The sequence below is a fragment of the Osmerus eperlanus genome, unplaced genomic scaffold (assembly GCF_963692335.1).
Source record: "Osmerus eperlanus unplaced genomic scaffold, fOsmEpe2.1 SCAFFOLD_288, whole genome shotgun sequence".
Taxonomy (NCBI): Eukaryota; Metazoa; Chordata; class Actinopteri; order Osmeriformes; family Osmeridae; genus Osmerus; species Osmerus eperlanus.
Window position 1 is genome coordinate 16637 of NW_026911401.1, and position 11722 is coordinate 28358.

Here is an 11722-nt window from a genome sequence, read left to right on the forward strand (position 1 = left end):
ATCTCCATTCAGCTAAGTGGAAAGTGTTCTTAGTGTAACCAAGCAGGCAGCATCATCATTTGTCGCACTCTGTTCTAAAGAAAAAAAACAAAAAAAAAAAACACCTTTGTTGCACTTGCAAACATACAGCTCTAAAAAGAAACTAACAATAATTAAAACAAAGAGTGCTCCTGCTGCATCTCACAATAAAATTCTCCTTATTACACTTTTTTCCTGAGTTATACTTTAAATCCTTGTAACAGACAATATCTTTTATTTTTTGCCATTTCATATCTGGGCTGTTCCCTGCCATCATTATCATTATTAATTATTTTTCACAATTGTAAAGTTGATTGCTAAAACACATAGGTTTGAGGGGAAAAGAAATGTCAAGCCAGTCCTTTGCTACACTAATATTTTTGCTTAAAAAGTACTTCTCCATCTATTAGTTAACGACCAGACCTAATTTTACACTAATGAATAAAACAGACTAAACACAGAGGGCGGGAAAAAAACAAAAACAAAAAAAAAAATTCAAAACATTGCATTTGAAGGAGGTCACACAGACCCATTCCGGTTCGATTTTATACAAACATTATAATGGCAGTGTAATAATTAAAACATAGCCTCATTAAAAAACAAAAAAAAAACATTAATAATAGTAATAACACAAGAAAAAAAAAAAATGAACAAACCTCCAAAACTAGGTCTACCGTCTCAGACCTTACCTGTAGCTTTGGCTTGTGGGAGTCTTGGATCTTGAACTAACTGGCTCATTGACATCAGCTAACAAACTAGTGAAACCTGAGAATTCTGTCACGGGAGTCCTAATCCTGTGGTCCACCTCTGCGTTCGAGTCAGTGCTGAACCCCAGGGGCACCCGGCTGCCCCCTTTGAACTGGGAGCCGAAGGCCTGGGCGAAGTTTTCCATCTGGTAAGGGGGCCGGAGGTCCACGCCCTTGGAGGGGTCGATGGGGGCCAGGTCCTGGGCCGGGAGCTGGTAGGCCGAGCTGCTCTTGGGCGGGCCGTCTTTGTGGCCGCCCAGGTCCGGGGGTGGGATCTGGAAGGCCCCGGGGGAGGACTGCTTCTCCAGCTGCTCGGTGAGCTCCTGAGAGGGGGTGAGCTGCTGGTGGTCCAGGCCGCCCAGGTGGAAGCTGGGCTGGGAGGAGGACGAGGAGGAAGAGGAGGGCCCCGCCAGCAGCATGCCGAAGTGCGGCTTCGGCAGGGGGCCGGGCGGGGCCGAGGTAAGGGCGTGGCCGAAGCCGCACTCCAGGGGGGCGGCGGCGTAGACGTGCTTGTCGGAGAAGAGCGGCGGGCTGGCGGAGGAGGCCGCGCCGGCGAAGGGCCCGCTGGGGCCCGACAGGAAGCTGGCGCTGTGGCTGGTGCGCTCCAGGGCCTGCAGGAGGAAGCGCGAGTACTCGTGCATGATCACCGCCTTCTCGCCCACCTTGTCGTCCTCGTCCCCGCCCTCAGGCGGCGGCGGCGCGGCTGGGTGCAGCTCCACGTGCTGGTCCCCGCCCAGGTCGAAGGGCACGTCGTGCGGCCCCTCGGCCTTCTGGGAGTAGTGGTCCAGCAGGCTCTGGAGGACCTCGTCCGGGATGCCCGACTTGTCGTGCTTGGGGTCGGAGGCCCCCATGGGGGAGGAGTCCAGCAGGCCGAGAGGGGCGTGGTCCAGGCCCCCGCCCACCACGGCACCCTGGATGACGGTGGGCTGCTGGGGCAGGTGGGCCACGCCCACCTCGTAGTCGCTGTTGGCGGCGGCGTGCAGGTAGCGCCGCTTCTTCAGGAACTGCATGGCGTCGTCGTAGTTGCTGCTGCTGGGCGGGGCCTGCTTGGCCTCGGGGCCCTGCATGAGCCCCATGCCGTCCATCACGCCCAGGGGCCCCGGCTTGCCGGAGGGGTCCTTTTCGGGGCCCTTGCGGTTGACCTTTTTGAAGAGCAGTTTGGGGGCGCGTCCGTGCAGGCCGCTGCCCGAGGCCTCGTAGTTCTGCAGGCCCAGGTCGCCGCCCGGCTCCCCCCCGGCCTCCGCGCCCTTCCTGCGCTTGCGCTCGCCGCCCTCCCCTTTGGACCTGCCCTTCTTACGGCCGGGGCCTCCGCCGTTTCCCTGAGCGAGGCCGTAGCCACCCTGCCCCATGTCACTCAGAGCCTGGTCCAGGGCCCCCGGGTCCAGCCCCTTCTTTATGGCTTCTCCACAGGTTCTTTTGTGCTTCAGCAGTCGATCCGTCCTGGAAAAATACTGAAACGGGACAGGCACACGTCAAAATTCAGGGGTTCTGCTCGATTAATCAAGACACGCACATTCTTTCGACCAGGGCTTCTCAACCCGGTTCCTCGAGATCTACCGTCCTGTAGGTTTTCACTCCGACCCCAACAAAGCACACCTCATTCAACAGCTAGAGATCTTGAGTTGGTAAGCAGAATTAGGTCTGCCAAATTAGGATTGAAAGAGTAGATTTCCAGGAACAGGGTTAGGCAGCCCTGATTTAAACCCTCAATGCCTTAACTTGTGCAAGTCTTAAGTACACAGACATCATAAGCTTTTGCATTGAGTGCCGATAGCAGGAGAGAATGTTCAGCATTAAACACACAACTCCATGACATTCATGGCCTGAAAATCATTAGTTTCAGGAACTAATTATGAAAACTTACGGACGATGTACCGTAAAACCTCAAATTGTGGCCGGGGTCTTTTATTTACTTAGGCTGCACAAAGCACAGGCCTTTATTAGGGGCAGGCTGGTATTCGAGGCAGGCCTTTATTTCTAATTAGGCTTCTGTTGTAGAATTTTATTCTTAGAAATAAAGTAAAAGGCTACACTTAAAGTGGGCCAACACTGTTCAACACTTCCTGTAACCATTCAGAAATCAATTAGTGTAGGCTAATCAGGAACACCGTTTGGTAAGTCATAGTGTCAGTCTTAACAGACTTAGTTTATTACAAATATTCTCAAACACAATAAATCACATGCAAGTCCAGAATCCATAAAACAACAACTTGCCAGACACGCCTTCATGAACAATAACAAATTAGCGTAGATAACAGCAAGTTAAGGATCTTTTTTTCCTAAAGTGCGTTTTATTGTGAGACATGCGTTTCGTTTGGAGCAGCATAACTGTAGGCTATCAAAAGATTTTCGCTTTGGTTTGGGATTTAATTTACTTTTGGACTGTTTGATTCTATTGCTAAATGTTGGGACTGATGGGCACTGAAATCTGGGGGGTATTTGATGGTTCACTGTTAAGTTGTAATGTAGTTGAAAGAGTGTTGGGATTTCCACCCGTCTGTTTATTGCGAGCCATGGCAGCCGCTTTCATTCATTCATTGAATATACGAAATACATGGAAACCTTATTGCGTAGCCAAGTAGCCTAAAGTTCATTTTTAATTTTGCCTGATTTACTTTTTATTAAATTTGTAGGCTGGAATGCCTTCGCGGCAACAATTGTGTTTAAATGTATACTGCTTCAGCCTTTGGCAAGCTACTCAGAAAGCGACTGGTAGCTTGAGAGCAACGTGTTGGGAGACCCATGGTGTAGGACAACAACTTTTCATTGGCAACAGTATTAAACCGACCTACAATATAAAATATTAAGAAGAGCTCTTTTATTTCATCGAGTTAAATCGAGACAATGTCTTCTAGTGCTCATGGACTGATAGCCCTACTGGTAGGCAATATTACCCCGGCTTGTATTTGGGGGGCGGCCTTTATTTGTCCGAATCGACCACGCCCCCGGCTATTATCCGAGGCCCGCCTTCAAATAGAATCCCGGACACAATTTGAGGATTTACGGCAAGTGAAATTAGCATAGATATAGACAGCACTCACCTGTTGGCAGGTGTCACATTTGTATGGCTTTTCTCCGCTGTGAGTCCTCTTGTGCCTCTCCATGTGGTACTTCTGAATGAACCGCATGTTACACTGGTCACAGCTGAAGGGCTTCTCTCCTGCAGCACAGATTACAACGAATCAACCACGGTCAGTGAAACACACACAACCAAATCAACCACGGTCAGAGGAAAAAACACAACAAAATCAACCACAGTCAGTGGAACACAGACAACCAAATCAACCAGTCAGTGGAACACAGACAACCAAATCAACCATGGTCACTGGACCACATGGTCAATTAAAACAGTCAGTCACTGGAACACCCTCAACCAATTTAACCAGGGTCACAAGAGCACCTCGTCTCAAAGACGACCATGGAGTCTGGTGTGGATTTTTGTTCAAGCCCAGCACTGAACACCCATTTCAGCTAATCATGGTCTTAAATGTAAGCCCTCCCCCACACAGGCCTCTCTCAAATAAGACATGGAGGGGATTCCCATACTGCAATTACTGCTTATCCTTACTTGAAAACGGAGACCACAACCCCAAAAACCTACACTTTAACCGACAGAGTACAGTTTCACCCGCACAGGACATGTTCCTGTTACAGGAATCAGGGATTCATTTACATTTATGCTTTGAAATTTAGGAAGTGCTTGTATATAAAGGGGCTAGAGTGGAGGCAGGTCAAATCAAAGTCAAAAACAAGTCAAAGACACAGACAAAAACAAAAACAGTCGGAGACAAAAACAAATTCAAAGACAAAAACAAAGTCAAAAGGCAAACGCAAGTAGTTTTTCCTACTCTTCCCAGGACTCACCGCTGTGTATCTTCTCGTGCCGCTGCAGAAGGTACTTCTGGATGAAGCTCATGTTACACTGACTGCACCTGAAAGGCCTTTCTCCTGAAACAAGAGAGACAGAGCACACACAAGTCAACACCACTCTGAACACCTCACCCCACGCCACTGTACAGAGCACCTGACTCAACATCGACACCTTCCTGTTATCATGCAGTACCTGTTGAGCCCTTGGTTTTCTAAGACAAGCGAGGAAAACCCTTTTGTTGCACTTGAGGTATCTGGGTTGGGCTTGAAAAACAGTAAAGTGGCATGAATTTTAATTCCAAGAGGTTTGCTGCTTTGGTTGGCCGTTCAAAGAATTTGCGCAGAACCTCCGACTATTCCAGCATTTTCATTTTTACAGAATTTGCAACTCGTCACGATCTAATTTCAGAGACTTCAAAGGACCCATTTACATCAAAAGATCCTACGAAAAGAACTCCTAATATGATACAAACAGTAATAACTTTCACAAAAATATGGAGAAAAGTCAAAACAAAAAGGGAGCTGACAACACGGAGAACACAAAGCCGCGCGTTCGTCTTCTGAAACGGCTGAAGGAATAGGCGGTAAAGCCGTAAGTCCCGGAGACGGAGGAGGTGCAGGGCCCAGGCGGCCGGGCGTAGCCCCATACCCGTGTGGATGAGCACGTGTCGGCGCAGGTGGTAGGAGCTCCTGAAGGCTGCGTTGCAGTGCTCGCAGATGTGCGGCTTGGAGCCCGGCGAGAGGCTGCCCAAATCGCCGTCCAGCATCATTGACTGCGGACAGAGGAGAGGGGTACGGGGTTAGTTTTTTTTTTTTTTTACGATCTCCTCTCCCATTCTCCCACGACAATGACCGCATGCTCAAGTCTACCCCACGCACCACTCCAGACTTCAGACAATACCACTCGGGTCTCATTGTTCCCCTGTCACTTAAGACACTAGAACTAACGCAGACAGAGTCTAGGGCAGATTTGTAGGAGCAGGGATACCGGCTGCATAATGCATGAAGGCGAAGACCGTTTACAACACTAACCGGAAGCAGACTCACAGCAGCTACAACACTGTGCTTTCATCGGCAAAATGACTGATGCCTCAATTAGTTTAACTTGCAGAACGGTAACATGTACCGTGGCAAAAACAGTACATGACATTATATTTAGCCTCATGCACCAGAGACTAATTCAAGGATGGGCAGCATTTTCAATGCATGTATTTGAAATACAAATTTGAATGCATGTCTGTCACATGCAACATGAGTTGCTTGTCTCTCTCCACAGTGCATACCTCCGTTCCAACTTCAAAGTTCAAGAACCATTTTGACCAACATGAATATATTCGGGAGGTATTCTGTAATTTAGTAAGCTGCACGTCGCTGCTTTCTGTATTTCTTCCCATTCCGGGTAACACTAACAGAATGGAAGGTTCTGGAACGTCAGAGGAGGAAATGGGGCCCTCTGAGGCCGGAGCCCGAGGAAACGGCCGTGGGCGGCACGCACCTTTGAGGAGTCCCCTCGTTTCCTCCGGGGCTTCCCCTCCTGGCTGTCGCCGTTTGACCTCCGACCCCTTCTCCCCGAGGAGTCTTTCACCAATCTCTGTGACAGCTGCAGGGACGACAAAGAGAAAGGAAATCAGTACGAGCGAGAGCAAGAGCGCACGAGGGAGAGAGAGAAAGAGAGAGAGAAAGAGGGAGAGGGTGAGAGAGAACCCAAATACGGGTGACAAAGGCTGCACCCGCCCCATTGAACGCGGGACAGCTTGTGGAGGAGCTGAGAAGTAGAGTAATAAACCCAAATTTACGGTCCCCTTGCTACCGCATCGGAGGTCACGGCTATGCCATTGCGGGAGGGCCGCAGACACAGGGCCGGTACGCAGCTGCAAACAAACCCAAAAGACCTCACATTCACCTCCAGCACAAGCTACACACAACACAGCACTGGGAGCATTAAAGTCCAACATTTCTAAGGGGGAAAGGTACTCACTTTTCACACTAACTGGGAATAAATGGAGATGGCTTCAATTAACTGAATTCATTTAAAGCAGTTCACTATTTAAAAGTCTCACCATGGATGGAAGTAAGTAAGAGTTCATTTTGACAATTTACCCGAACATATAAATTGGATTTAGTCTTCCCCAAAGCTTGCTCTACATCTGAATAAAAGGTCTGCGGGAGACTAAGTCTTCATCAAAATGGTGAGCTGGCTGGTGTTTGTTTTGCGGGAACAGACAATGCGTGCTGAACAATAAAAGAATACCAGCATGCTCCTATTATGCTGCCAAGTTAATTGAATCTGTTTCAACAGCTAACAAACACAATGCTATATTTTTAAGAACTAATGTATAGTCATGTTAGTGAGCTTTTAAACACCTACAGGGGACATGAATCAAGGGATTTTTCAGAAGCCTTTTCAGAAGGGCAGAAATTGCTAATTTTCCTAAATAAAATAGATCTCATTTTATCCAGACAGCATTTTAATTAAAATGTTGTGCTTTACAAAACGACTGACTTTAGCAATTCATTAGCATTACAAAAACACAGAACTTGCCAAATGATTATTCTGTTCCTCCTTTCGTGTTAAACGAAACATAAAAATAAACCTAGAGACGAAAGACTGTGTTAAGCGTCACATTTGGAAGTGTGCATACGCGTATATGTACTACTCTGAAGGCCCTACAGAGAAATGGACTTCCCGAACACGGCATAAACCCACGAGGTGTTTAAACATTCTGTAGCCATCTGTGACTAAAATCAAACCAGTGACGCCATACAAGAATACACACTGCATTAACAGCAATTATGTTTGTCGGGCAATAGAGCCCATCATTCATACTGCAGGTATCAATGTAGTGTTACAGCGATGCACTCTAGTTGAGGATCTCAAACGCTAGCCTCAATGGTGTTGATGCATGTGGTTCATGTGTATTTTGATTGTCTGTTTCATCACTTTCACTCAGTTGTATGCCAGTCCTTCACAAGCTGACACAATGCAGTAAAATGAAGTGTCCTTTTGTAATGATTATATTCACTGGCACCAATGACGCTGGAAACTCCCCGCTTTCAGCAATGGAACCAACCGTACTTCAGAGAAGTAAATCTAAAATTTTGATTTGCCTCATTTACGTCCTGATGGTTCACAAATACTGTGGCACGATTCACGGTCCACCAAGCCGAACCTCGCAGCAGACATGAAAATAATATATATTTTTTTTAAACCATAATTGCATTGAGCTGCGCGGGCCAAAATAAACCAAGATTAATTTTCCCCTAATCAAAGACAGATGCAGTGTGAATCAAGGGTTACCCAGAAACAACGCCTCAAGGAATTCCTCAGAACACGGCCACTGAACCCTTCCCTCCGGGTCGTTCCTAGCGTTTCTCGCGGTCGAAAACCAAAAAGACGTCTAAAAAACCCCCAAGCTGCAGCCTTCCGTTTTCACTCGGAAGCCGCCATTTTCTGTTTTGTCTCGCTGTGACTCGGTTTTTTACGCGCGATATCCGTTCCTAGGCTTTTCTAGCAGATTCTGTTACATAAACTATACTGAAAACTGTATGGTGAAGGCGATGAACGTTATTTCAGGCTTCGTACGCCGTGCCAAGTCCCCCGCGTGGAAGGCCTGGCTATTGTTAGACGGAGAGCCGAGGGTTCGACAGCTGGACGCTGGTTTCCGCAAGACGTCGAGCAGAAGAGCCTCGCCAGGATTCCTTTGTGCTGACAGGCGCAAAATGACATCACACTCTCTCAAGTAAAAGGTTCAGATTTCTGGAGCACTGAATCCATTTATATTGCTGTTATTCCTGGACTAAGACCACAGACACCCGGTATGGACTATGGACCGACCCAGTGCCCCCCCCCCCCCCATGTCACCCAGCATTTGGACTGACCCAGTTCAGGCTTTTCAAGCCTATGCCATGGTAGCCCAGTCTATCACCCCCCATTGAGTATTTCCAGGATGTTGCACCAAGCATGTTTCAGCAATACGATTCTAAAATAACGCTGAACATACAGCTAATATTAAACTCTCCGCTTCCTTGGTTACATAGTTGTTTTTTTTAACCTTAAACTTGACCCGCCGGGTTTCTCAGGGAGGTGACCTGCAAAAACAACCACGACCCCCTAAAATCTGCCGCAGGCGAATGCTTTCATACGTCAACCATGAACAACTAGTTTGTAACGTTTATGAATAAGCGGGAACAAATGGTGACTTGGGGTCCAAAGCCTTGGCAAAAAGAGACATAAGTGTCTGTGCAGCACTCTATCCAACCTCCTCGTGTTTCTGTTCCTCCTCCGTACTTTGATCATGGAACTTTTCTGGAAGGAGAGGGGAAGTATACTTTTCAGTTTACCGACATTAGCCACATCTACGCATTCTGGAAGCGTTCAATTCACACCTCCACCAGTATTTTTAGATGCGGGGGGGGGGGGGGGGCCAGACAAAAGTTCAAGAACAGAACACGAGGAAGCACCTGGGATGACCTCAGTTCAGTGTGCATTTTTCCACTCTTTACATCTGATGATGAAAGCATATTCTTCTTTTACTGAAGGAGAACATGTGTGAAAACCCTTCTGGTTGTACAGAGCAGACCACTGATTGAGCTAAGAGCTTCTAGCTTGAGAGCTACTATAAAGCCTGTACATTACACTGTAATACAGGACAAGTGGATAATTATGTAAACAGCACATACTAGGTACAGACCGCTGACATTTAAGTGAACGCCACAAGGTACCTTCCGCCATTCATTTCCCCTAAACACCGGGTGTTCATTAACTCACGGTTCTGTACAAATGAACAAATAAAGCAGAGAACTAGACTGGGGTGCATTACAGATTTTTAGATGCATGGTCAAAGAGGGTTCTGTTGATATGCGTATGTCCGTTTCAGAGTTTGTTTGTGCCATTAAGTAACTGCATAAACTAAGGCAAAAAGACTTAATTCATGTTGTCAACAACCACCCCAAGCCCAGTCCCCCCTCACCCCCAACCACCACTTGACCCTCCTTCTACCCCCACCCCCCTCAAAAACAACAAAAAAATATTAATTTTCTTCACGCAAGGCAAAAATATCATTCATGTTGTCAACAACCACCCCAAGCCCAGTTCCCCCTCGCACCCAACCACCACTTGACCCTCCTTCTACCCCCACCCCCCTCGAAAACAAAAACAAAAAAAAATCTTCATTTTCTTCACGTAGTGACACACCGAACTCAAATGCACCCCTAACCATACTCACGTTGCCGAGGCTCAGGTCGTGCGCCAGCAGGTTCTGGTGGTGGTGGTGGTGGTGGTGGTGGTGGTGGTTGCCGAGCGACGCCTCCATCAGCAGGTCGCCGCCCTTGGCCGAGCAGCCCGGGTAGAGCGGCAGGCGGTAGTCCAGCTCCGTCAGCTTCTCCTGCTTGATGGAGGCGCCGTGGACGTAGTCCAGGCTGCAGTCGGGCGAGTCGCGCTCCTTCTTCAGCACCATCTCCTGCGGGGCCAGCTCGTGGAGCACGGACGGGGCCGAGGCCATGCGCGTGAAGCTGGTGACGGGAGGCAGGTGGCTGAACATCAGCATGCCCGGGGCGAAGTTGGGCTCCATCGCCCCGTTGCGGAGGAACTCGTTGCCCAGCTTGTCTTGGATAATGCTCATGGCGGGTCTTCGTCAGGGGCGGGGGAGAGGGGGGAAGGGGGGGAGCCAAACTTAACTGGAGCCAACTGCAAATACACTGGGAGAAGAACGTACAATTAGGTGATGAGTTTAACCCGTTATGGAATAAGGCGCCCTATAGAAAGGCCGAGGAACCACAATTAATTTTAACAGTCATGCGTCTTCAAAAACAGGCACATGATTGAATACAACGCTGGCGTCGTATCCGCCTGTTAAGAGAGATATAACAGCCTGTAGCGTAAGGTAAGGTAAAGGTAAAGGTAAAGGACTGGGACACGCAAGGTCGGTGGTTCTAATCCCGGAGTAGCCACAATATGATCCGCACAGCCGTTGGGCCCTTGAGCAAGGCCCTTAACCCTGCATTGCTCCAGGGGAGGACTGTCTCCTGCTTAGTCTAATCAACTGTACGTCGCTCTGGATAAGAGCGTCTGCCAAATGCCAATAATGTTATGTAATGTCACGAGAGATGTAACGTGCAGGTTGTATCCGCCCATAAGGGGTTAAAAAGTTAAAGAGTCTTGAAATGGTTCTGTGAGTGCAAGAAAAAAAAGTACACTTTTGGTTGTTTCTGCTTCTCTTGGCATGCAGGCCTGCACATTTCAGGGGGGAAAAAGGAAGGCTTTCACAGGCCCGGTCACTGGACGAGGCCCAAGAGCGAATAGCAGCCCCCCCCCCCCCATTTTGATTTTGGAGGCCCGAATAAAATTGATATATATATATTTTTTTTTTTTTTATAGGGCCCCCAAAAGGTTAGCAGCAATCCTGTTGGGATGTGCCCGATATGTCTGACTAAGTATTTCATTTATTTCATCAACTAGAGTTTCAATTACATATGGAATGGCAACTAAGGTCATCTATTAACTGTTCTCCAAAGGGAAGACCTTGATTTCCTGCAGCAGACATAGTGAAGGTAACAGCAGGAGCAGAAGGTAAAGGATTCTGACTTGCTCAAGGAAAGGTGGCATGAACCCCATGAGGTGGTGAGGACGCTGTGTTTAGGGAACACAGCAGGACCTCAGACACCCCAAAGCCTGATAAATCAGTCACGCTCCAGTAAGTATGGCTACTCTCCCAGAGTAGCATAGGCCACTAAACTCAGAGCAGAGACAAAAGCTCCTGTACCCATCTATTTTCCACTTTTGAGTTGATGGATATTTGTTGATCTCATTCATCAACTACACACATATACATACACATATACAAATATACATACATATATACGAAATCACAGGTTGATTGTGAATTTCAGATTCATTTTGTTAGGCACATTTTTAAGCAAAAAAAATAAAATATGTTTATTAGACATTCCTTACACCGCAGTATATAAACCGTTTGCAGTTAAAATGCAAATTGGATTGACGAGAGTGTTCTTTTACGGTCTGCCTGATGGGATTAGGAAAGACTGGGTACGCAACCACAAGCTATCAACGTGATTAAAAATCATCCACT

The 11722-nt window shown here is 47.6% G+C and overlaps 1 protein-coding gene across 1 annotated transcript; it reads right to left on the reverse strand.

Annotated features, from left to right (window-relative positions):
* Positions 1–703: 703 nt before the first annotated feature.
* Positions 704–10255, reverse strand: LOC134016043 (zinc finger protein 281-like). The gene is made up of 6 exons (XM_062455465.1): positions 9860–10255; positions 6130–6234; positions 5284–5407; positions 4629–4712; positions 3806–3924; positions 704–2215 (listed from the first exon to the last, which is right to left on the reverse strand). The coding sequence occupies exons 1-6, from the start codon at positions 10253–10255 to the stop codon at positions 704–706; spliced, it is 2340 nt and encodes a 779-aa protein (XP_062311449.1).
* Positions 10256–11722: the final 1467 nt, after the last annotated feature.